The 26,298-nt window shown below is 47.5% G+C and overlaps 1 protein-coding gene across 3 annotated transcripts in view; it reads left to right on the top strand.

The window, feature by feature from the left end:
- LOC147435062 (aminopeptidase (DUF3754)) overlaps window positions 1-26,298 on the top strand; it is a 126,524-nt gene that overhangs the window by 8,697 nt on the left and 91,529 nt on the right. Inside the window, exons 2-4 of one of the 3 annotated variants that reach the window (XM_086491432.1) lie at window positions 22,923-23,050; window positions 23,241-23,335; window positions 23,486-23,560. In XM_086491432.1, coding sequence (XP_086347558.1) covers window positions 22,942-23,050; window positions 23,241-23,335; window positions 23,486-23,560 — 279 coding nt within the window. In that variant the 5' untranslated portion in view covers window positions 22,923-22,941. Of the gene's footprint in view, window positions 1-22,919; window positions 23,051-23,240; window positions 23,336-23,446; window positions 23,561-26,298 lie in introns of all 3 variants that reach the window. The other 2 variants (XM_086491430.1, XM_086491431.1) reach the window with 2 other exon arrangements.

Here is a 26,298-nt window from a genome sequence, read left to right as displayed (position 1 = left end):
TAGGGTCTGAGAAGACTCACATGAAATGCATTGTGAATCTTCCAACTGTCAGGCAATTTCAGCCTATATGCAACATCATTGATTATGTCGCATACTTGAAAAGGCCCATAGTAACGCATGCTGAGCTTTGGAAACAGTCTTTCCTTGCCCTTCATCTTCTTTAACCTTGCCTTTTCAAAGCGTAAAAGCACCCAATCACCAAGTGAATATACCACTTCACGACGGTGACGATCAGCTGCTTTCTTTTGCTTTGCCTGAGTCCTTTCTAAGGCCACTTTGACCTTCTTGTACATTTCATCCATGTCCTGAACATACTTATCTGCTTCAAATATCTTGTCCTTTGTATGCAGTATGGGAGGAACTTTCTTGCCACCTTCAACTATCTCAAAGGGTGCCTTGCCAGTTGATGAATGCACTGTATTATTGTATGCATATTCCACCAATGGCAAATACTGCTCCCACTTTCCTTTATGCTCTGACACATAGCACTTCAACAGATCTAGGATAGTAGAATTTGCCTCTTCTGACTGCCCATTTGTTTGAGGATGAAATGACTAAGAGAATTTGAGCGTGGTGCCCATATTCTCAAACAAGCCTCTCCAAAACAAACTTGTCATGCGTGGATCACGGTCGGTAACAATCGACTGTGGCATGCCATGATACTTGAAAATATTGCTCATAAACAAGCGTGCCATCTGATCTGGCTTTATCTTCTTCCTGACAGGAATAAAATGAGCCTGTTTGTTGAATCTGCAAATAATGGTCCAAATACCATCGTTTCCTGTCTGCGTTCTTGGAAGATCAAAGATAAAATCCATAGCAATACTTTCCCATGGTTTATCTCGAATAGGTAGTGGTTGCAATAACCCTGGTGCCATTTGCCTGTCAAACTTGACCTTTTGGCATATTAGGCATTCTCGCACAAAGGCATCCACATCCCTTCTCAATGTAGGCCAATAGAAGAATGTCTCAACCGCTTTAACTGTAGCATCAATACCACGATTCCCTGCATACGGTGGGACATGACTCTCTTCCATAACTTTGCGTCGCAATGGCTTTGTGACACACAATCTGCCATGCATCATCATGAACCCGTCTTTAAGAAGATAGTGTTCATGACGTTGTCCATCCATTAGTTGCTCGAAGACCCTTGCAAAATCTTCATCATTTGCATACTGTTCTCTCATATCATCAAGTTCATGATGATAAGGAATCGACACAGCTGAAATTTGTGGCTTCCTTGACAAGGCATCAGCCACAACGTTCTTCTTGCCTTCCACATGCACAATCTGAAAATGGAACATGGACAAGATATTTGCCCATCGCATATGCTTCTCAGATAACTTTGTCTGTGTCAAGAAGTATCGCAAGGTCTGATGGTCCGTTTGGACAACAAAGTCTGCACCTAGTAGGTAGTGTTTCCAACTTAAGAGCGCATGAATCACAGCCAGTAACTCTTTCTCATAGACCTGCATGGTCATCTCTGGCCCTTGCAAAATTCTGCTCTCATAGGCTACTACCTTGCCATCTTGCATTAGCACTGCACCAATGCTACTACCGCAGGCATCACACTGGACCACAAATGACTTCCTAAGATCTGGCAACACAATGACTGAATCTGAAGTCATCTTTTCCTTTAAGAGATTAAAAGCTGAAATCTCTTTTTGTGTCCATCTAAAGGTGACTGCCTTCTTTTGAAGAGCATGTAAAGGTGAAGCAATCTCAGCGAAATTTCGGATAAACCTTCTGTAATAGGAGCATAGTCCCAAAAAGCTTCGGACATCATGCACCGTCTTCAAATTTGGCCATGACTTGATCGCTTCAACTTTTGCAGGATCCATTCTGACACCATCCTTTGAGACAATGTGTCCCAGAAAGTGAATCTCTTCCAGAAAAAACTCACTTTTCTTTGCATTGATGAGCAACCTATGACTGCGTAGCTCTTTGAACACAATGGCCAAGTGATGCCTATGCTCCTCTTCATTCTTTGAGTAGACTATCATGTCATCAAAGAATGTACCAACAAACTGCTGGTGTGGACGGAAAATTCTGTCCATTATCCTATTAAACGTAGCAGGAGCATTTGTGAGACCAAAGGGCATCACTAAAAATTCGTAAAGGCCAAACGTTGTTCTAAAAGCAGTCTTGTGCACATCCTCTGATCTAATGCGGATCTGATGGTACCCACTCTTTAGATCTATCCTGCTAAACATAGCTGCTCCTTCTAATTTGTCCATAATATCATCAATTCTAGATATAGGAAACCTATTCTTGATGGTATTCTTGTTCAGTGCACGGTAGTCGATGCACATACGCCATGAGCCATCCTTTTTCTGCACCAACAACACTGGAGAACAGAATGGAGATGAACTGGGCTGAATCAGCCCCTTTTCTAACAGCTCCTGTACTTGGCCCATTATCTCTTTCTGCTGAGCCGCACTAACCCTGTACGGAGGCTTATTTGGTGGGCTACTGCCTGGCACCAAATCTATCGCATGGTCCTCGGGTCTCTCCGGCGGTAATTGAGACGGTAATGAATCGGAAAAACAGTCACTATACTGTTGTAAAAACATTGACCTTTCTTTATCTAGCACAGATAAATTTGATTCATCACAATCTGACACTTCACGTGCAAAAACCAAGTACGTAGAAAGATGATTTTTCATTACAGAAGGAATAGCAGAAGCTGATACAGTAGGAATAGACTCCCCTTTAAGCTTTACATCCAGAATGTGAGTCTTTCCCCTGCTCTGTACAGTGATCTTTTTGTTGTAGGCATCCATGACTCCCTGTACACGAAACAACCAAGGAATACCTAACAACACATCACATCCGTCCAGTGGCATGATGTAAAATTCTTCAGCATCTACATAGGACTGGATATGTAGACGCAACTTTCCAATGATGGGTGTCATAGCCTCTGTATGGCCAGGACATGCCAAACGTGCCTCTGCTGTATACCCCATCTCTTCAGGTCTGATTCCCAACTTTGAAGCCAATTCTGGGGAAATGAAGTTGGCTTTGGCACCTGGATCAAAGAAGATAAGCACTGTTTATCCCTGACCTTTCCCCATGCTCTGCAAAGCTCACTTGCATCTGAATTTGGCTTGTCGCCCACCATATCTGGCACTAGACCAGCCATGGGCTTCTTTCCTTTCCTGTCTTCCTTGTCATCAGAATCAGCTGGCCTTTTCTTTGTAGGACAATTGTAAGCAATGTGGCCAGGCTGCTCACATATAAAGCATTTGTTCTCTGTCCTCGGGACCTTCTTTTGCTCTTCTGACTTGCGAGGAAAACGTCTTTTCCATTTCTTTGCTGGTCCTTTTTCTGATTCAGCCGTAGCTTTGTCTTTCCCTGCGTTGGCTGAATCCTGAGTCCCTTTAGGAGCCTCATTGGGAACGTGCTTCTTGGCTGAATTTTTCTTGCCTGATCCTGCCTTGACGCCAGTGTTAAATTCACAATCTTCTCCCTTGAGCAAACCATTGCCAGTGTTTGCTACCTCGATGAGCTGCGTCAAAGTAGTGGCTTTTGTCTTCGTGCAGTATTTTCTCAATCCTTTGGGTAGGCCACAACAGTATTTTTCAATCTGTTTTGTCAATGGCACAAACCTATAGGAAGTTACTGGAAGTAGAGCTTTCCAAAACTTCCGATTGTAATCATCCAGATTTCTGCAAGTGGCAGCATTTAGCTGGTGCCATTCTGTCATGACATCTGCTTCAAAGTCATCAGATAACCATGCTGCTGCAAAAATCTGCTTGAAGTAAATCCATGTGGACGGAGCTTGCCCTTGAAGCAATAAAGTTGTCCACCATTGTCCCGCATTCCCTGTCAAGAAAGTGGCTGCCTTGCGGACCTTTGAAGCCTCTGTAAAATTTCCCCCTGCATAGGCCTTGTCAAACTGCTGGAGGAATGAGAGAGCCTTCTTCCTGTCATCAAACCCTGTAAAGGTTGTGAAAGACACACCTTTGCCACCTTCTTTGTACGGAGTTGGCCTCTCCAGCGGCGTCAAATTGTCATATGGAAGTGACTGAAACAAGGGAACACTGTTAGGGTTCATCTGTGTTCCTTGGCCGCTATTAACTTGACTTGGAAATGCCATATTTGGCTGCTGATTTGTAATTCCAGCCATACCAAAATTTGCCTGTGGCATCCCAAATTGGCCCAGAGTGCTGTGAAACCCTGGTTGCATACCCATGACACTGTACATGGGGTTAGGCATCATCGTTTGAGCACCCCCAAACACTGTTCCTGGCGTATAAAACTGATTTCCAGGTGCATGACCAGCCATGCTCTGGAATACGGATCCACCTCCAAAATAGCTAGGGTGTACTGAAGGTGGTGGGAAGACCTGTTGCATAGCCTGTAGGTTGCTTCCCTGCCCATTAGAACCAGCTATAGGCTGCTGAAAGGTGGCGGGCTGAACTGGTACAGCTTGTAAGACTGGCATCTCAGCCACCTGTTCTTGCATCTTAGGCATAGGTTGTGGAGATTGCATGTTCTCCGTCAATTGTACAGGTGTTTCCATTGACTGTGCGGCATGAATCACCTGTGCTCGAGCCTTAACAGGCTTTTGAATATGATCTAGTGACCCAACTTGCTGAGACGGAACAGGAGGTTGCAGAAAGGCTAAAAACCTTGGGTTCTGCATTACTTGTGTGAACATAGCCACAGCAGTAGCCAACTGGGTCCTGAATATATCGTCATCTGTCTGTGGTGGTCTTGAGGACTCACCCACTTCATGTGTCTGTTGACCCTGTGAAGAGGAAACCTCTTCAGTCACATCATCTGGTCTGTCAGCCATAATTGCAATTCCCTGTGTCTGGTCTATGATCCCCTGTGTCTTCAAGCCCAAAACTGACCAAGGCTCACTTCTATGGGAAAAAGTGATTTAATCCCGTCGATGGAACCATGTAACCGGCGTGTTCAATCCAAAAAGGGCGGTAGACTTCACTTTAAACCTTGATTTAGCTTTCACCCATTATTAGTCGTCTATTTTACCTGTACTTTCAAGACACAACAAAGGGGAGAGGGATACAGGCTGCTAGATTGCACTTGTATGAGTAGACCGACACCAGATTGGCCCCTAACTTAGGCGCCCCTTTCGGTATTTCTTTATTGTTCAAAAGAGGGAATAAATGCTGTGGATCCCTACAAGCTGCCCCGCACAAACTCGGCTGAATTTCCACTGTTCCAGCCCGATTTCGGCAGCATAACTGTACTAGAACCCTTCACAGTCAGTATTCCCACGCATTGACTGACTTTCCCGACGCATACGGGCACTTTGCAAAACCTGGCGAGAATCTGCAGCACGCTGAATTCTCTGTTTTCAGTCCTGAAAATGCGCCAGATCACCGGTACAGCGGTCCCCTTGCGTCCCCGAACCTCCTAGGGGTATTAGGGTCCGTTTAGGGCCAAAACCCTAAACCTGCAAAAATACACAGCAGGCTGTAATTTACTGTCTCGGGCTCCGTTTCGCGTGCCGGTCGCATCCTTAGCAAGTCCTCGAGCTCCCGCACCTGTAGGGCTACTTGCCCTTTGAATCGGACGAGATTTCTGGCGTGGAACCTCTCCGAATTCACCTGTACTTGCGGGGGGATTAGCCGCTAGCTAATCCAGTACCTGTGCAAGAGGCTCTTGCCTCGGCAATCGCGCATGAACCCACACAACTGTACATTGGTCAAATGAAGAGCCCACTAGAGGGGCATAACATACTGCCAAAGGGGAGAGAGAGGGCAGTGCGTAGCGTGCAGGGCATCACTCTTGGCACCGCACTGTGCATAAGAGGGAAAGCAAGCACTCCATAGCTCTTAACCTGTGACAAAAAACTGAAAATGAGGCTCTCTCTCCTTCAAATTCAGCGCCACTTCTTGTTGCATGAGGAAAGTGCACCAGAAGGTGCCACTTGGCACATTTACAAGCATTTTCCCGTTTCGAGGTTGCCGCCTAAAAATCTCCCAACCGGTTGCCCAGTTGACTTCACGACAGAGTGAGAAAATGTTCCCTTTGTCATTCCGGAGGTAATGACGCCAACACATTTTCAGGTCCCAAAATAGCAGTTCCCTAAATTTTAGGAGATGCTGCCATTGTATCTTTCTAGGTCATCCGACCCTCTTTGTACACTGCGGCCACATCCAGAACTGAAATGTAGCCTCTATAGCAAAGGATTCCACTTTGGCTAGTCAAGACCCCACTTGGCTAACCATACTCCTTGTCCAACCTTAGTGCTCTCTTGCCCTCAGGCCTGGACTCCCTCTGGACAGTTCCACACTAGCTATGCAATGCAGGGCAGTTAGATTTCCCGAGGGGTGTTTCCAAAAAGTGAAAGTAAATAGATAATAAGAAAGAAATCAACAAAAAGGATAGATAGTAGTCACACGCTGGTGACAGATGCTCTCTCCGGGCCTAGATTTGTATATTTACAGCGAGAGGATTGGTGACCCTTGTTATCCTCTATGTGGACGATCTTGTGATTACAGGTAGCCATGTCGTCCACATCCGCATTACTATGGAGACCTTGGCTAAGGAGTGTGAGATGACAGATCTTGGCTTGCTTCAGTACTTTCTGGGATTGGAGATATGGTAGATAGAGGGGGGACATCTTTCTCTCACAGGAGCGCTATATCCAAGAGTTGTTGGAAGCATTTGATATGACTCAGTGTAAACCTGTCTCAATCAACCCTTCTGGATCCCAATCAGAAGTTGTCAGCGTATAACCTTTCAAATGTAGCAGATGCTACAAAGTATCAGAAACTGGTCGGTTCTCTTATTTAGGTTCTCAACACCCGGTTTGATCTGGTCCTTTTGCTGTTGTAAATGGGGTTAATCGCCGCATTGATCTGAAGGTGTGGAAGATCATGATCTTGGGCTTCCCAAGGTTCACTGTCAGTCCCATGTTTGTACAAAACTCATCCAAGGCTCTCAAATGGCTCTGTAGACACTTTGGTGACTTTGAAATCAATACCATGTCATCAACATATAGCATAATGTGGGTTGGGTACATGCTAGGTCAGCTCTTGCCCCTCCTGCTCGTAGGATGTAGTCGGAGATCTTGTCGATGTAGAATCCGAAGAGGGTCGGGGAGAGGGGGCATCCTTGCTTAACACCAATGGTGCTAGCAAAAGACTCTAACAGACCACTTGGGCAACGAACTCTCCCAATCACTCTTTCATAGAGAGCATAAATGGCCCATATCATCTCTGAGGGTATCCCCAAACTCTGAAGTTGCTGAAAGAGCCTCTCTCGTGGGATTGTGTCAAAACGCTTTGCGGAAATTCATAAAGCAGCAGTAAAGCCTCTTCTTCCGCACCTTTGCCCCATCAATGAGGCAGCACACCCGTAGGCCCTCAGCCTCCCCGTATGAACTGAGCTCAGCCTTGAGAACTGCCCCATATAGTTTGGCCATTGTATAGCCGATCATGATAGTCCTGTAATTCCCTGGGTCCAAGGTGTTCCAAATTTGTGGATCGGCCCTCCCCTATAGCTCGGTTAAAAGCATGTTCCAAATTTGTGGAGCTACAGGGGATCTGAGGTTCCAAAAACGCTAAAGCTGAGGTGGTTCTGTCGCGGGAAAACACCGAGGATGGGGCTGATCTGCAAGGGGAACAAGTGCTAGAAGAGAGAAGCTTCAAGGCGATGGTTCTGTTGGGAATAGAAAACGCTAGAGGTCTTTGGGGGGTACTGCTGAGAAGTTGCCTGTTGAGCGGGAAGCTCCTGCTGCCTCTTCTGCCAGAAAGTGCTAACTTGGGTTTGCTTATATATTAACTTAGCAAAATTGCCCTACCTACTTTTGTTGGAAAGTCACTTAAAAATAATAAGTGAAAATAACCAATAAATAGGAAAATAGGCTAAATGCACTGGAAAATTCTCCTAATTGATGCTAATGGATTCTGATGGGAATTCCGATGATCATGTTGTGTGCAACCGGAGGATATGCATCTATGCTAAGTGACTGGGCATGCACGGTCTATGTATAGACTCACAAAAGTGCCAGATCACTGCTAATCTAGATTGACTGGATTGACTGAACCCTGCTGTGGTATAGCTTGTCCACGGACACATAGGGTTGGGATGTGTCACGTGACATCCCCTCCTTTTCAAAGTGAGGTATTGGTACCGAACTGTATGGCGTCGAGGGAGATCGCAAATAGCATCCGGAATCCTGGAAGGGACTCTTCGCTGGCCCACTCTGATGTGTGGGTCGAGCGGTACTTGAACTTCATAAAGGTCTGCAACGCTTGCTTCTTTGGGCCGTGTCGAAAACGACACAAAGTCTTCTGTGGCTCCTTCCTTGCTTCAACTTCGTTGAGAGTCTTGCTTCTTTCGTCTTCAAGAATCTCCATGGCTGAAAATTTCTGAAACCATCTCCAACACAAAACCATGAACATACCCATTCCATGTAAAGTGAAGGAAAAAAATCTTGTCTTTGCTAAAGACTGTGCATGCAATGTAAATGAACAAATAGACGGAGTGACAACCCGTTCATCAAACACATGCAAACAATGAGATCGAATCTTTTCTATTTGATCGAAATCAATCAACTGTGGCAAATCACAATGGAAATGCCCATGTTTGGTGCTCATACTATCTTGTGCTCGTTCGGAAATTGTGTCATGCCAAGGAAGAGACATGGAATGTGACTTCTTGACATACAAACTTTTCAGCTTTTCATGAACAATCCGCATACATTCGTGCTCATCCATGAGAGAAACGTGCTCAACATACAATATGTCATGCCTAGGAAAAGGGATCACATAACGATGCTGACTAAAATACATGAAACCTTTACGAATGAAACACTCGAACAATGCGTGCGTATCAATCATGCGAACACATAATTATTAATACTTCCTGTGATGGTTCTTTGGACCAAAGCTCGAGAGCCAAGATCTCTTCTTCGGGATCTATCGAATCGTCTTGTGGGGGATCTGTGAACCTCGACTCGAAAGCCAAGATCGATTCTTGGTGATTGATCGAATCTACAACGAGGTTAGCTTTGCTAGAAAAAGCATCAACTAACACATCATCCTTGTGAACAATCACATCTTCTTCATGCAACTCATCATGCTTGTGAGAAATCACATCTTGATCATGCAAATCATCATGCTTGTCATTGTCATCCAAATCATTATGCAAATCATTGGCATCCAAATCATCATGCTTCAAATCATCATGCAAATCATTATCATTCAATTCATCATGCAAATCATTATCAATCAAATCATCATCATGCTTCACACAATCATGCAAATCCTGTGTGTCATGCTTTGGAGAAGAAGAAACGGAGAGAGTCTCCTTTTCCCGAATTTCGTGCATCGGTGCCGGCACTTGAGAAAAGAGTTGCAACAAGGCGGCTTTCCTTTCTTTGTACTCATGCTTTATGGCTGCCATTCTTTCTTCGTGTTCACACTCTCTTTCTGCTTTTCTTTCTGCATTTCTTGCTTCTCGTTCTAACTTCTGTTTCAGAAAAAATTGCTGCAAAGCCTCCATAGGAGTTAGTGCAATCTTTGTCATAGATGGGAAATGGGGAGGGTCGGAAAAACCTCCTGGTGGGGAAAATTCTTCTTTGCCTCTCTCATGCTCATCACCTCCAAGCGAAGTATCCATTCCGCTTCGAGTGATGATCATCCTGCAATCGTGGGTTCTTGTGGGTTTTTGGGTTCTTGGGTTCTTAAGTCCACGAGGAACTTGGGTTCTTGCGGGTCTTGGGTTCTTAAGTTCACGAGGAACTTGGGGTCTTGGGGGTCTTGAGGTTCTTGAGGTCCTTGACTCGTGAGAATCTTGGGTGCTTGAGGTCCTTGAGGTTTTCTTTAGCTTGCAAATCGCGTTGGAGAGGGATCTTCTCTTCACTCGAGTTCTACCCTTTTCTGTGGGCGCACCCCTTGGCGGCCTTGCACTCACACCAAGGTTGCTTTTTCCCACCTCACGTCGATTGGCCGGTCGCTAAGTGCACGGTCCGCTCTCAATGAGTGAAAAGAGACACAAGGGGAGGCTGGACAAGCCCTTCTTTCTTGGGATTCCTGTCACTCTTCAACAAAACACGATTAGGAATCGCCACGTCCAAGTTAACTTGGGTTCGTGCGATCGCAACAAGCAAAAAAAAATCTTGTGGTTCCTGTGGGTTCTTTCCTTGAGTAATGCAGAACACTTCCAAAGCTCTGATACCAATGTAAGGTGCATCGGAATGAATGTTGTATTTTCTCAAGATTAGTGATCTTTATTGCTCAAGGTTCCTTTTAGTGCTTAGGGAAAGAATAGAGTCTTCCGTCTTATGGAGAGTGCTATGATCACGAACAAGGTGAGTGGATATTGTGCGTGCAAGTGAATGAGACTGAGAGAAGGAGAGAGAAGAGATACGACACCCGAGAGGTTGTAAAACCCTCTTTCGAAGGCCCCACTCTCGTCGGCGAGAGTGGTCTACTTGATTGCACAAAGGTGTACAATGGGTATGCAATGGACTGATGCAATGGGACTATGCCGATGACGACAACGACGACGACTTGATGGCTGAAATCTGAGATCTTCTAATCGCTGAATTTCGGGACTGTTTCGGTGGCTAAAAATGACTGTTTTGGCTGCGTTTTTATGGCTGAAAATGGGGGGACATCTGCAACCAACTTGGGGGCTGATCTGCTATGCTTCGTATGCCGAAAACCTGCATTTCTTCCAGGCTGAAATCTGCTGATAAAAAATGCTGATGCTGCAGGTCTAGGGCTGGCGTTTTTGCTATGAAAAACGCTGATGCAGGTGTAGCGTTTTTGCCATGAAAAACGCTGGGCTGAGGGTGCTGTTGGGGGCGATCATGCAAGGGGGAATGCGGGGGATCTGAGGTTCCAAAAACGCTAAAGCTGAGGTGGTTCTGTCGCGGGAAAATACCGAGGATGGGGCTGATCTGCAAGGGGAACAAGCGCTAGAAGAGGGAAGCTTCAAGGCGATGGTTCTGCTGGGAATAGAAAACGCTAGAGGTCTTTGGGGGGTATTGCTGAGAAGTTGCCTGTTGAGCGGGAAGCTCCTGCTGCCTCTTCTGCCAGTAAGTGCTAACTTGGGTTTGCTTATATATTAACTTAGCAAAATTGCCCTACCTACTTTTGTTGGAAAGTCACTTAAAAATAATAAGTGAAAATAACCAATAAATAGGAAAATAGGCTAAATGCACTGGAAAATTCCCCTAATTGATGCTAATGGATTCTGATGGGAATTCCGATGATCATGCTGTGTGCTGGGTATGCACGGTCTACGAATAGACTCACAAAAGTGCCAAATCACTGCTAATCTAGACTGACTGGACTGACTGAACCCTGTTGTGGTATAGCTTGTCCACGGACACATAGGGTTGGGATGTGTCACGTGACACATTTTGGCACGGTAGTTCCAGGATCATGCATCTTCTCGTCTGGCCCACCTCGCATTCAGGTCTTGGTGTTTGGGGATACTTCATTACCAGATAGAGTTACTGTGGCTGTGCGCGATCGAGACTACTCTCTCCGGATGGTAGTCACTGGCCGCCCAGGACAGTGCTTACGCTGTCACGAGATGGGACACTTGGCGCGAGATTGCCCCACCCAGCCACGACATCGGCGGCAGCAACAGCCGGCCCGTGGCAGTCATGCTCAGCCATGTGGTCGGCGCCAACAGCCGGTTCCTCCTTCTCACCCATCTACTACTCAAGCACCTCAGCAGTCTACAGGCGCTTCTCGAGCTCCAGCCCCTCCTGTTTCTCCCTCCGCTTCAGCTCACACTGAGGTAGCATGGCAGACAATGGGTCGTAATCATTCCTTTCGTTCTCGTCAGCAACCAGCAGCGCAGGAAGCTCCCAGTGTTACCTCTCTAGCTCCCTCTCAGGTTTCCACCACCCCCTTACCCTGTGCATCTCCTCACCATTCTTCTTCTTCGGGGCAGGACCACTTGCCTCTGCTAGCAGCTCCTCCTTCACCTGCAGTTCGTCCGCCTGCTCCTTCTCCTCTTCCCGAGGTCCCTGTGCCTATGCAGATGGATCATCCACTGCTACTTCCTCTCCCTCCTCGTCCTCTTCCTCTCGCCCTTACTCTCCCCCCTCCGCCTCCTGGTCCTCCTCCTCCCTCAGCAGCTAATACATACGTCTCACACAGTTTTCTCAGCTGTTGCCCTCTTTCCTGGGGCAGTCATTGGGCTGAGATGTGCAGTGACTCGGAAGGACCATTGCGGGTGCAGCTCTATCTTCTGCATCACAAGACAGGGTGTGTTCCCTCTTTAGTAGGCAGTCGCTCTCAGCCTACCCATTCCTTTTTCCTTCCATTCCACGCTGCTGAGGAATGGTCCGAGGATCGAGTTCTACATTTTGTGCACTCACAGACTATGGCTCAGCTTCATTCATGGTTGTCTCCTTCCGCTCCTGATGTTTTGTCTCCTCACTACCCTTCATGTATTGGTGCTATGGAGTGGAGTGATGTTTATGCTTGCTATTCACTGCCTATGGTCATTCATGTATCCTCAGATGTGGTGCTTTCTATTTCTATGCGCATTTGGGGTGTCAAAGCTGCAGCATCGGTAATGCAATGTAAACAAGCTGAGGTCCGCAATTGGTGCAATGAGACACCATATCTTAGAGAGGGCGGGCGGGTAGCTTTCCTACCGCCTGATGCCCACCCCTTGGATGGCCCAGTTGCCTCCAAGAAGATGCGCAGTTAGTCAAATGCTATTCATACTCTTTCATGCAGTCTATGGATTTATATGTAGTTTCTTGGAATGCTAATGGTTTACAGACTTCTTGGGTAAAAGGTTCCCGTAAACTTTTACTTCGCAGAGATTTACACTCTCATGCAGTGGGCACTGTGGATATATTGCTAGTATAGGAGCATAAGATTGCCACTCCCTTTGGCAATCTCATGCCCTCGGGCGCCCGCACTTTTTGGGAGCCTGCTTTGGTCCTTCATGGACAGAGTTGCGGTGTATGCATCTCAGTGGGACCACGTTACTTGGCCTCAGTTCAACAGCATGGCGCCCTTGTCGCTGGCAGAGCAGTTTATGTTTCTATTCAGATTCAGGAATCTATTATTGGTTTTATGTCAGTCTACGCACCCACTACTCCTCGGGAGAGGGCTACATTTTGGTCCTCTTTGGCTGCTGTTCTACTTGCTGTAGACTCTTGGGTTGTTGGAGGCGACTTCAACAACATTGAGGCGATTCTGATTGGCGAGCCACCACACCTCTAGTTCTATCATCCATCTCTCCCGATGAGCAGCCAGCTTGGGATTGATCTCTTCTAGCTATTCAGGGCGTTGACGCCTAGCATATACCCTCTTTTGGTCACCACCCTGCTACACTTCATTACTCTTGGGGGTTTCAGAGACAGTAGGGGAGATTATTAGAGCGTCTTGATCGTTTTTACATTGGCCCTTGGGCAGCAGCTCTAGGCGGATTCACTACTATATGGAGAGGGACCAGCCTCTCAGATCATTTTCCCATCTCATTGTTTATCTCCTTCACTAGATCCTCTGCACAGAAGAGAGGCTACCGCATCCCTGACAGTGTTCTCACTACTCCGGTATTGCAGCAGCAGATTCATGACTTATGGTCCACGGATGCTTCTTATTGTGGACCCCCTGGAGAGTTTCTTGCTCATTGCATTACTCAGTCTAGTATTTACTGCTGTGCTCAGACTGCTATTATTCATCGTTAGTTGAGGGTACGCGAGTCTGATCTTCACATCTCTCTTGGTTCCACTCAACGCTTACTCGAGGAGTGGCCTCAGGATGCTTATCTTTTTGGTAGACAGACAGAGCTCATAGAGGAGATTCGTCGCGTACAGGAGGCTAGGTCTGAGCTCACTCATCATGCTTCAGTATCTCATTGGATAGCTAAAGCTGATCAGATGAATAAAGACTTCTTTGCTGCGCATAAAGAGTGCCCTCCTGGAACCACCCTTCGGACTCTGTGCGATGCTCAGGGGACACTACATATGCATCCTGATGTTATACTTGATATGACTGCAGATTATTTTGAGACATTGTTCACTGCTGATGTATGCACTACTGAGGTTTTACATGCACGTGAGCAGATCTGGCATCACACGCGACACCGTTGTACAGACACTATGGCACAGATCTTGTTGGCACCCTTCACACTTGCAGAGCTCCATGCTGCTATAGAGAGTCTTGATCCATCCTCCTGTCCAGGAGAGGATGGCCTCACTAGAGCTTTCTTTTTGACATATTGGGATGTATTGCATATACCATTGCTTCGCGGTTGTCAAGACATCTTTGCATCAGGATATATGCATCCGGATCTTTGTTCAGGTCTCATATCTCTTATTCCGGAGGGGGGTGACACCACTCAGCTCCGACAGTGGAGACCTATTACCCTACTCCCTTCGGTCTATAAGATATTAGCGTTGATGATCAGCCATCCGTTCTTACCCGATATTATTCATACTTCTCAGACAGGCTTTGTCATGGATCGATGTATCTTGGATAATATCTTCACTTTTTATGAGGCAGTGGAGTGGGCCAGATTATCTTCTGAGCCTCTCGCTTTTTTCATCCTTGACTTCAAGAAAGCCTACGATTGTGTTGAGTTGGACTTTCTCGAAGGAACGTTAGCCAGGATGGGTTTCCCTTCAAGATGGATCTCAGGCATTTCCGCTCTCTTCAGGACTGCCAGCAGTGCTATTACTATTGGTGGTCGAGTCAATAGCAGTTTTGAGCTTTCTCGATCTGTCCGTCAGGGATGTCCTCTAGCAGCATATCTGTATTTGTTTGTAGGAGAGACTATATCCGACTTTCTTCGTGCTCAGAGTCATGCATTTTGTGACTTGACCATGATAGTACCTACAGCTCCAGACCTTATCGATCAGGAGTTTGCTGATGATATTATACTCATGTTACGCTATTTGCTAGCTGCTCTTGATGCCATGCGGGAGGCCCTAGAGGTTTTTTGCATTGCCAGTGGTGCACGCATTAACTGGCATAAATCCCGTGGGTTACTAGTTGGCAGTGATGACATACCTACTTGGGGGTTAACTAATAGTTTCACATGGCTGCGACCGGGTCAGACATGCCGATTCTGGGCTTTCAGGTTAGATTAGATGTTACTTCACAGCAGCAGTTTGCACCTGTGCTACAGTCTATTCGCAGGAAGCTATGCCATTGGTCTTCACGTCATCTGTCGTTGGCTGGCCGTGCATTGGTTGCCAACTAGGTCATTCTGGCTATAGTATGGTATACGGCTTGTTGTTGGATGTTACATTATGGTGTGATGGCTCCGCTCCGTCGCCTAGTGCGGAACTTTGCACGGAGTGTCACAGACGGGACTATTGATACCCGTGCTCGAGTCCGCTGGCCCACGATCATTCGTCCCGGACAAGAACCTTGGAAGATCCTTCTTTGGGCCGCTCTTTGCGCAGTGACTCCACGACTCGGCACTAGAGATGGTCATACTTGGCAGACAGGGTATCGTTTTCTCTTTACTGATGCCCCCTTGTCCACCACCTCCCTCTCCCCCTTTATCCGATCTCTCCTTCAGATTTGGGTGTCCATGCGACGGGCTATCATATGCTCACCTCCTTCATGTTGTGAGGAGATTGAGCGTCAGCCTCTCATTTGGAATGCTGGAGTTCTTGATTCTTCGGTTGATCCACCCCGTCAGCTTGGAGAGCGGACTCACATTGATTGGGCTGCCTGGGACGCTGGCCCTGCTGCCTCTATGCGGTTGTTTCATGAGACATGGATGCTAGATGTTGATTTTGTGGCAGAGCATTATGACATTGGTCGCTGGGTGGCAGACAGATTGCTTGAGATTGATACCGCCCTTCCTTCACAGTGGGATGCAGTCATGAGAGGCACGGTTCAGATGCCTCCCCATTGCGGCTGGGAAGGCCTCTTTGCTCAGAGCACTCTCTTATTAGTTCGTTTAGACACCATGCTGTTCACAGTTGATACTGACCAGTCTGAGTGGATTCATGCTAGATTGACATATGATGCCACCTTTCCACATCCTATCCTTCTCGGAGCTCGATGGGAGGCAATTAGAGTAGTTGGCTCCCGCGGGGAGCGTCGTTGTGTTGACCCTCGTTTCGCTTGCGCTGATGCTGCACTTTGGAGGCTTTGGGTGTGGGAGGGTCGTGCCCTATCTCAGCTATATTGGGACCCAGGAGAGTGGCATTGGCCTCACTCTGACCCTACATGTGCACCTGTATCCTTCTTTGAGTACACTGTCAGGATTGGACGGTTAGCATTGATGAGACAGTAGCCAGAGCAGCCCACTCGTATGCGGTTCTGGTTACATTCAGGTCTCTCTCATGCCTATCTGCAGCAGTTTTGGACCGCCATCTGGGATTTACATGCGGCTCATCGTATTTCTTTTTTCATGTGGATGATTGCGCATGCGGGACTTCGAGTTGGGACTTGGCTAGCTACTATGGGTCATGATCCGTTATGTACTCGCTGTCCTTTGCGACTCCCTGAGTCACGTGCACACTGTCTTTGGTCATGCTCAGCTTCCCATGTAGTGTGGCTTGCAGTTTGCTTTCTACTTAGCAGAGCAGGTGTTCACCATGGATTTCTTACTTGGGGATCTGTCTCATGGTTGATGCCGATGACCGGCCCCCATCTTTTTTACGAGGGCTCATACACAGATCCAGCCTTTATGCTTACCTCAGCTGGTTATCAACGAGGGACTTTGGCTATGCTACCACAGATTGCTTGGCAGGGGGATTCTCAGACACGTGATGAGGTTTTTTCAGTCATCACTAGTATTACACTATGGAATGTTTGGAGAGCTCGTTGTCTCCACATTCTCAGTGCGGCTCCACAGCTCCTTCAGGATACCCTCACTACCATTTGGTTGGATATCATTCACACCCTGATTTGGCAGTGGGATTCTTCCTCAGGTACATCTCGAGCAGCCGAGGCTTGTCGTTTTGCCTTCCTTCGGCGTTGGGCACGATCCCCACTCTTTTTCACACTTACAGGTGGACAGATTACGTGGCATTATGCACCTCCTCGGTGGTTTCTCCTCCACTCATCACACTGACCACCATGAGATTGTTTTAGTCGAGTTGTCACTATAGTGGCTCTCCTCTTTACATTCAGCTTGTACACCCCACGTGATAGGCTATTTTGGCATCCGCTGGGGATTATCTTGTACTCAGTAATATATAGCCCTGACTTTTTCCACAAAAAGAGAGAGAGAGAGAGAGAGAGAGAGAGAGAGAGAGAGAGAGAGAGAGAGAGAGAGAGAGAGAGAGAGAGGAAATGAAAATGAAATGTTATATTAACGTCTTCAAAAGGCCAAAGTGACCTATGAGACCAGAAAGTTACAATGTGGTGGATCTGATACAAAGTCAGAATAACAAAAAATGACATAATAAAATACTATGGAATCCTAAACCGCTAGGTGTGAGCTAAGTAGCTATGTGGGATGGCTAAATCACAAAAGATCCAGCATCGGTCACTGGCGGATCTCATCAATCTCCTCCATGGTCAATAGCTTGACTGAGCGTCGTGCATGTCGGGCCAAAGTGATCCGAATCCTCTGATGCAGCCTCCGTCGATGTTGTGTAGTCCTCCGCAGTCGTGGGAGTCTTGATCTCCCTAGCTCGATCACTCGGTTGATCAGTGTGCCTTTGGTGTGAGGCGACGAGCTCTCCTATGGTAGTAGCTCCTCCGGGTGCCCAGTGTCTGCTCTAAAGAAGTCTGTGATCCTTCTCTGAGATTGGCTAGCCTCTCCTCTCATCAAGCTCTCTCTGTGTCTGCGCAGCTCGAGCAAAAAAACACCCAAGCATCTGTGATCCTTGTACCGCATGACTCTCGAGAGTGTCCGAAACCCTCTCTGAATAAGCGGTGGAAGCGGCCACGTATCTCGTAGTAGACGGGGCAGTGGCATGTGTAGTGAAACTCTGTCTCAGGCTCCATGTCACACAGGAGGCATGTCCTGGCCTCTGCCAGTACTCCACTGTATCTCCCAGTCTCGATCCGCAGCTGGTGTGAAGATGTGCGTATCTGGCCAATAGCACATCGTATCCCATGAGACAAGTGGGTGTCCATGTATCTGGGCCTCATCACAAAACCGTCCTCTGTAAGTTGGAAGAGATGCTCTTTGTAGAAAGCCATCTTCGTGCCCAACTCCTGTGCTGGCTATATCCGTGTCCTCTTGGTGTCTAGCTGAGTCAGGTCCTGGCGGATGAGCCTGGTGATCTCAGATTGTGTAAGAGTCAGAGAGGGTGCATCCAGTGAGTACTAGAAGGGGGGCAATCTGTCTATGCTAAACCCATGCGCTTGGAACCATGAGGTCATCTCCCCATACCAGCATGCTGTATCTCTCTGCATGGCTAACTGTCGAGAGGACTCAAGTGCAAGGCGGGCATATCTGTCTCTGGGAAGTTCCCACATGCGGTGTATGAAGGAGACGGATCTGATGAGCGCCTCCACCACTAGTGGGGGGGGGGGAGCTAGCTCTGCCCGAATAATGGCACGTTGCACCGAAGCCTTGGCTCTAATGAGCCGCAAGATCACAGAGACTAGTGGCTTCTTCATGTCCCCCCATCCATCAGTGCGACCTGTCCTCCCGTGATGGTCCAATGAAGGTCCCCAAATCTCAGCTCCATAAAGTAATGCAGAAGCCACCAAAGTGTCAAAGAGCGAGAGCTTCGTCCGAGGCTCCTGAAACTGAACATGTGAACACATCCTCTCCAATCTACCCAATGCTGCATGGGCTCTGGTCAGTCTAGTCTCTGCTGCTGTCCTAAATGAAAATGCTGGTCCACTGAAAACCACTCCAAGGTAAGTGTAAGCATCTGTATACTCCATCGTCTCCTGGCCGTATGTGAATCCGGGCGTTGACCTTCTGATCCACTGTGGGGTGGTATTAAATACCATGACCTTGGTTTTACCAAGGTTGACAGACAAACCACTTTCATGGGCGAACCTATGCAAAGCATCCAAGTGACGTTGCATCCCCTCCGGAGAGTGGGAGATCAACACAATATCATCAGCATATAACAATAGTGGAATCCATGTCCCTGCCAGCTTTGCACCTCTATCACCATCTCTCTCAATGTAGTCAGAAATCTCATCCACATACATACCAAATAGTGTAGGAGAGAGTGGGCCAGCCCTGCTTTACCCCAATAGTGGAGTGAATTGCTGTAGATAGGCCCTCTGAGGTGGGTACATGCCCCACTACTGACCTGTATAATGCCATGACTCCCCAAATGAGCTCTGTGGGTACTCCGATCTCCTGTAATCTGCGCATCAATCTAGCTCTGGGTACTGTGTCAAATGCTTTGCGGAAGTCCACAAAGCTACAATAGATCCGTGTACGATGTGATCTGCCCTCCTCAATGATGGGTCTTAGTGTCAAGATATGGTCAAGAGTAGAAAAACCTCTCCTGAACCCTGCCTGCCCGGCTGCGCGTATCCTCTCTCTCTCTCTCTGCTCATCTGCTCAGCTGCTGCTCAAGAATGGATGCATACAACCGTGCCAATGTGTGTCCGATCATGATAGTGCGATAATTCCCAGGTTCCATAGGGTCTCATGACTTGAAGATAGGTACAATAGTAGATAGGCTCCAAGTATCAGGCAAGCCCTCACACATGGCACGGTTAAACATAATTGCTAGAAGCTCTGCTAGTAGATCTCTGGCATGCATGCAGTGCTCAGCCACTAAGCCATCATGATCATACGCTCTCCCACTACTCCTCCTGTCAATGGCCTTCCTCACCATCTCAACGGTGAAAAAAGCACACGTGTGGGGACATGGATCGGGGGGGTCGCGAAGGGGCGGCTGTCCAGGAACTGTGTATAGAGATGACGCGTACTGGCCCCAGGCCTCTGTAGAGGTAATGGCAGGGGGAGGGGAGTGCTCATGAAAGAGCTGCCATGCCTCTCGTGAGTCATGACTCAAGAATAGCTGGTATAGGTCCTGTTCTAGGCGAGCCAAAAATGCCCTCTTCTTCTGCCGCACTAGGCGCCAGAAGTCAATCTGTGACTGTCTGTGAATGATGTCCCCCAAAAGCACCTCCCTGTGAAGTCTAGCTCTAGTCTCGCGGCGCTCCTCATTATACGAGCTGTTCTGGGGCATGCTCCCAGAACGGCGTCTTTGCTCAGGCTGGGTGTGTGGGTATGCCTTTGCTGCTGCATCATGTAATGTCTGTGTCGGTATCGTAGTCAGCTCCTCTAGAGGTTGCCCTGGGTCTTCGTACACAGGCATCTGTAGATCCCATCTATGTATACACAAAGCGAGTAGGGGCTGCTGGCTATGGCCTGTGTGCTACACTGAACTGGAAAGAGATTGTCAATGACGCAAGAGCATGGTCCACTGCCACACCAACAGGTCTGGGTCCAACCATGAGATCTTGGATAGTGCCATGACATAATCCACAGTGCTGGCTCCATGTCTCTGTGGAAAGCATGTAAAACCCCCCGCATCGAGAAATCTCTGTAGGCCATTTAAGTTGACCAATCCATGTGCAGTCCCCATGTGTATCAAGTGTCGTCCATACTCAGTATGTTCCCCATCTTGTGATAGTCTGGATAGGCCTGTCTCTGCAACATCCAGCTCTCTCAGCATCTCCTCTGAAGTATCATAAAAAAATGTCTGATGATGGGCAGTCCTAGCATTGAAGTCCCCTAAAATGATGATGTCACCATCTCTAGAGAACTCCCAGATGTCATCATCCAAAATAGAATAGGGGGACTGTCCTCAGGGTGGTGCATACACTGACGTACTCGGGGGAAAGTAGCAAATAGCAATGTAAAGATATCTGTCTGTCTCTGCTCTTAGTCTCACCCACATGTACCTAGCTTGTTCATCCCTGCGAGCTATATGTATCAATGGTTGCAACTCCTCTGTGAATAACACTGCCACTCCTCCTGAGCCCCATCCTCTGTGCTTTTATCGTGTCTCCTGTCTACAGGTGGTCTCCCATCTGTATCCACTAATGTGAGGCATAGTCTGCCCAGGGGCCTAATGTGTCTCAGAGTAGAAGACGACGTCTCTCCCACTAAAACTTTCCTCAAAAGCACCGCACCCACATCAAGAAGCATAGATCCATTACAATTCCAGGTAGCAACTTTGAGTGTGGTCCGATAGGTCTCACACCGTCATGTGGAGCGTGGCTCCAATATGACCACTCTTCCATCTCGGTTAAAAGCAATCTTACCTTTTTCCCTTGCCGCTCTAATCTCTGGCATTACCTCCTGCATATGAGCGATTTGTGAGAGGGTAAGATCATCCCCGAGAAAGATGCCCGTTTTCTTCAGAGTTGGTCTCTTCTTCAAAAAGTCCTTCGCTTCCATGGAGGAAAAACGAAGGATGAGTGCCCTTTCTTTCGAGGTTTCCCCCTTGCTCCCATTTTTCTTGTTGCCCACTCTGCATGCTCGAGTGCATTGGCTCATGAACCCCCATCAAAGCCATGAGATCTTTTACCTCTTCGTCCACATTATCTTTGTCTTTAAGGCCGCAAATTCTCACATGTAGAGAGCGCACACGCCTTCTTTGCTCCTCTTCTAGTGTCAGGTTAATTATGTTGAGTGTGGACGTTGTTGTTTCCTTGCTTTTCCCCTTCTTGGCAACCTCAATCCATTTCTCAGCCTCATCGGCCTTCTGTTGAGTCTTTGTAATTACGTCGACCCAAGAGGTCGTCATTTCTTTGTGCTGCTCTTCCCCCTCTTTGATGGCTCGCACTTGCTCTTTGATCATGTTGAGCTCTTCTATTACTGAATGTTGCAGTTCTCCTTCTTCAAGTGTATTTCGTGATCGTGCCTCAGCGAGCTCCCTCTTGAGTGACGCATCTCTTCGTCTTGGGCCGTCACACGATCTCCGAGTGGAATGATCTTGCTTTTTTGGGCCAGAACGCGATCTTCGAGCAGATTTATTGTACCTAAAAGGTGGCGGTTAATCTTGTTAATGGTCTCGACCATTTCTTCTTTGCACTTTTGGACTGCGTCTTGCAGGGGGTCGGGCTTGTCATTCTGCTTCCTCATGGTTGGTCGTTACTAACAGATGAGACGAGATGAAATGTTGCGGAGATCTACACGCACCCGGGCTTCCTCATTATGCATACATGTTCCCGCATTAAGCATACATGTCGTATTCAATTTCTGCAATTTTTTGCAATTTTCTAAAAATCTGTAATTTCTGAGTTTTGCTGTATCTGAAATCTACTATTTCCTGCTATTTTCTGAGAAACTGCAGAATTTGGAAAATTGGAAATCTGCTCTGATATTTGAAAGAATCTGCCTGCTGTACTTGGAAAATTTTGACTGCTGTGTTTGAACAACTGCAGAATTTGAAAAATCTTGTTGGGGGGGGGGGACTGAGGGACTGCAGGTTAGTTGGCTGGACCGGGGGGGGGGGGGGGGGGGGGGGGGGGGGGGGGGGGGGGGGGGGGGAGGGGGAGGGATGGGCTGGTGGGACGGCGGTTGGCGCGAGAGTGCTACAGAGAACCTGCAGGGGGTGGGACCAGCACGTTGAAAAAGGGGCGCGCTGGGGCTGGGGAGTGTCAGAAACCTGCAGGGGGCGGGATCAGCACGTTGAAAGGGGCGCGCTGGGGCTGGGGAGTGATCCGCGCTGGGGCTGGGGAGAGAGCTAGCTTTTGCAAGAGGCCAAAGTCCACCTACAAGACATAGATGATACAAATGTTGTGTCCATTGGATATGAAGGAAAATGAAAATAATATGACCGTGTACAAAGCTGAACTAAATACCATGGATGGGTGGAGTGCTATCTCTAGGGGTTCAAGATGCAGTACTGTGTGTGAAGATTGTAGAATCATGTTACGCTGATGTCTTGGCAAGAGACTGTGTTTTGAAATTTGCTTTCTTGGCAAGGCACTTTGTAAGAGCATGCTGCTTGGAATACAAAAGTTGGTGACACAAACTGTGAGCTGGGATGCTTTGATATTTTTGACTGTTATTGACTGAAGCTTTCCTTTCATTATGTGCAGCAGATTTTCATACTCCGTCAAAATGGGTAAACAATCTAAAGGGAAGAAGAAAGAGATTATGAGAATTGAACGTGAATCTGTCATCATGACTATGAAGCCCCGGTTGGTGATGGGACTAGCTGATCTTTTGGGTATTATTCTTTTCACAAACATAAAATTGTGGTCTTATCTTGTTATTGTCTGCTTTGGTGGGACTATCTGTGCTTTGGGTATTTTTCTCATCATCAACATCAAACTGTGGTCTTTTCGTGTTTGTTTTCTTCTGCTGCTCTTTTAATTGACATCGAATATCAAGAGTTTGAAGTTGTTTGGAATGAGCAGAACTAGATTCTGATAGAGAAGAGTTTCTCACACTGTGCAAGCGTATCGATTCAACCATCAGAGCCTGGTATCATCAAGAGTTTGAGGAAATCATGGTGAGGCTCAATTTCTAGCCTATTGTAATTTTAAAAAACACCACATTGATATATCAGATCCCTAATACGTAGTGAATTAAATTTTTGGTGTATCTGTCTGCTGTCACTCAGCAATTGTATTCTCTCTTTGATCCTGTACATGGAACCAAGAAGCTGGAGCAACAAAGTTTGTCTCCTGCAAGGGTCGATAGCTTAGAGCAACAGTTTATTCACCATCTATTTAAGGTAAGTGTTAATTTTGGTTTTATGAAAGGAAGATGATCTTAATAAGTCCTTGAGCTGAGCGAGGGAGAAAAAACAAAGAAAGAAAGAAAGAAAAAAAGAAAGATTTTCTATAAGCGTCTCATAGAGGCCAAAAGAGAACTGGCCTACCAGACAAAAACATTTACAAAGTGTGAGTGGCATCATGATGTCATAAGATACAATCAACAAAAAAGAGTCTCCACTATGATGTATATGTGTCAGAGATTGTGAACGAGTGTGTGGATGGTATACAAGGTATGAAAGTAGTGTGAGTGAGGTACATGATTGGCTACATGGAGCTCTACTCACTACGGGCTCATATATGCCAGGGATAGTGGTATAGTATGGTGTACACGGGCGATGACTCATGTGATCTCCATAGGATCACTAGTCCTCTGCTGTTATCTCTCTTGGAGATGTGTCTGATGTTTGATTCTGATATCCTGGATCGCCCACCTGTGCCGATGTGATGGTCTGTAAAATGGGTCCTGTTGTCGACGTGCTCTGATCACCTCTGCTCTAGCAAGGGCAACTTCCTGCTATGCTGTAGCATCCCGATGGGATGCCATCTTTTGTAGGGCGGGGTGGAAGAACTTTGTAAGCCTCGTTTGTCTGGTATGGTCTATCCCAATCCCTGCGTTGAACAGGTGCTTTCATTGCTTGTACATCTCAAAAGCGACCCCCAATTGCCGCTCGTCTGGAGTCATCTTCACTTACTAACGAGAGAACTGTGCCCCTTCAAACAAAGAGGGGTACCGGGCTCGAATGTTATAAACACATTTGCAGACAAAGTGTGCCTCAGACTTGATCTGCATAGCCTGCGCATCCTAGCCTCCCGTGAAGCGCCCGGTGCTTTACCTGCATCAGTCTCAACAGGATGGGATGAGACTCCGAGCTGCCCAATTGCAGGATGCTGCCAGACCTGATGCTTGAAGACTCATTGATGCGGTTGTGCACTGCTATTTGTCACATTGTGGGCTACTCTTCGACGTGCTCCTACATCGGATCGTGGATCGAGTCTGCAGTGGGTGGCTATGATGGCCGCATTTTGGAGCTTATTATGATGGGACGTGACATCTTCATCATTCATCTCTCAGATGGTCGCTGTTTAGGGGCTGTCTTGGCTCGCTTGCTGATAGTATCGGGTTCCCATCGTCTAGCTTTGGAGCATTGGACACCAGAGTTTTTGGTTTTTGGGTGGGGTGAGGGGGGGTCGATCATCCGCAAAGGATTCCCCAGTTTCTGATTACCCTCTCCTTTTCCCAATGTCCTTATTATCATGCATCCCCTCTTGCAGCACCTAGCTTCTGGCCGGAGTTTGGTGATTCTGGGAACTGGTTTCAGGCATTGACACACCACACGTCTAGGTTTATGCTGCAAGGGAGACAATCCAGTCCTTGATTGCCTGGACTTAAGAGTGGTGGGACCGAGTATATCCTCAGAGGATGGTGGTTACCGGCTGACCGGGATAAGTGCCTTAGAGGCTATGTTTCTGGCCATTTGCCTCGTGATTGTCCCACCTAGCCTCAGAAGAGGCAGCCCCCAGAGGTGCCTCCCCCACCCCCTCGGGGCACTGTTGATGGTTGGCAGAAGGCTCCATGACGTCATACCTTACGTTGATAGCAACGCACCATTGGCCATCTAGCACAGACCTAACCTACCTCACTTGTTGCCTGCCAAGTTCTCCACCACACGGTGGGCCCCAACCACCACTGCTCCATCCCACCTAGTCCCTGATCGTTCTCCTAACTTCGCCATGGATACCGACCCTCCCTTACCATCTCACCCCTTACCTCCCCCACCTTTGCCTCTTGCTGGATCTCCACCCATTTAGGCTCTCCCCCCCCCCCCCCCCCCCCCCCCCCACCCCCACCCACCCAAACCCTCCCTGCCCTGAACACGCACACACACTAAAAAGTTGCTCCATCGACATCCCTTCCACCATGAGTACCTATCCATGCTCTTTGCAGGTTCCACTTCTCTGTGCCCCTCCTCCTCTAGTTCCCGAGAGTTCATAGCTTGTTGCCCCCCGTGAGAGTACTGCCTAATCAGTGCCAAGCCGGTTACAACCGTATAAGAGATTCGATCGATTCTTCTTCCACAAAGGATCCGGTCTTGACTTTTTGCAGCACACGCCATGGATTTTGAAGGAGAATCCGATTAGGAACGGGAAGTCGTCTCACCTCTAGTTTTAAGGGATGAAGAATTCAACAGCAATGGAGACTTGAATAACGATAGATCGGTTGACAATCAATTGGATGACCAACTTGAAGAATCTATAATTGTCACAAAGTGATGATGTGAGGTGCCCAACTGGAAGAGAAATGGCTGGGTGGACAAGAGGATCTGAAACCTGAAGAGTTGAACCTAGAAAGTGTGCTCGAGGGGCCTAAACAAAAGGGGTTAGCGTTTTAATAAAAACCCTAACCCTACCCTATTTATGGAGCACCGACCGAAGGGCCTACCCTAAAATATCAGAATCTTGAACTCTTGGTTGTCTTTCAGTAAATCGCACTGACTACTCATATGGAAAAATCGTACGGACATGCTGACGTGGCAGTTGTACGGATTTCCGTAAATCGTGTGCAGTGATGATGTGGCAGACTGTTCGGATTTTCGTAATTTGTGTTAGCAGTTTTCTACGTGAGCTTTTGGGTGCAAGTGCCATGGGTGTGAATGCTTTTGAACTTGAGGCTTTTGAGGCTTTGCTTTTGGGCATC

Source organism: Adiantum capillus-veneris, chromosome 19 (assembly GCF_014529385.1).
Source record: "Adiantum capillus-veneris isolate H3 chromosome 19, ASM1452938v2, whole genome shotgun sequence".
Taxonomy (NCBI): domain Eukaryota; kingdom Viridiplantae; phylum Streptophyta; class Polypodiopsida; order Polypodiales; family Pteridaceae; genus Adiantum; species Adiantum capillus-veneris.
Note: the sequence above shows the minus strand (reverse complement) of the source record. Positions and strands in the feature narration are given on the sequence as shown.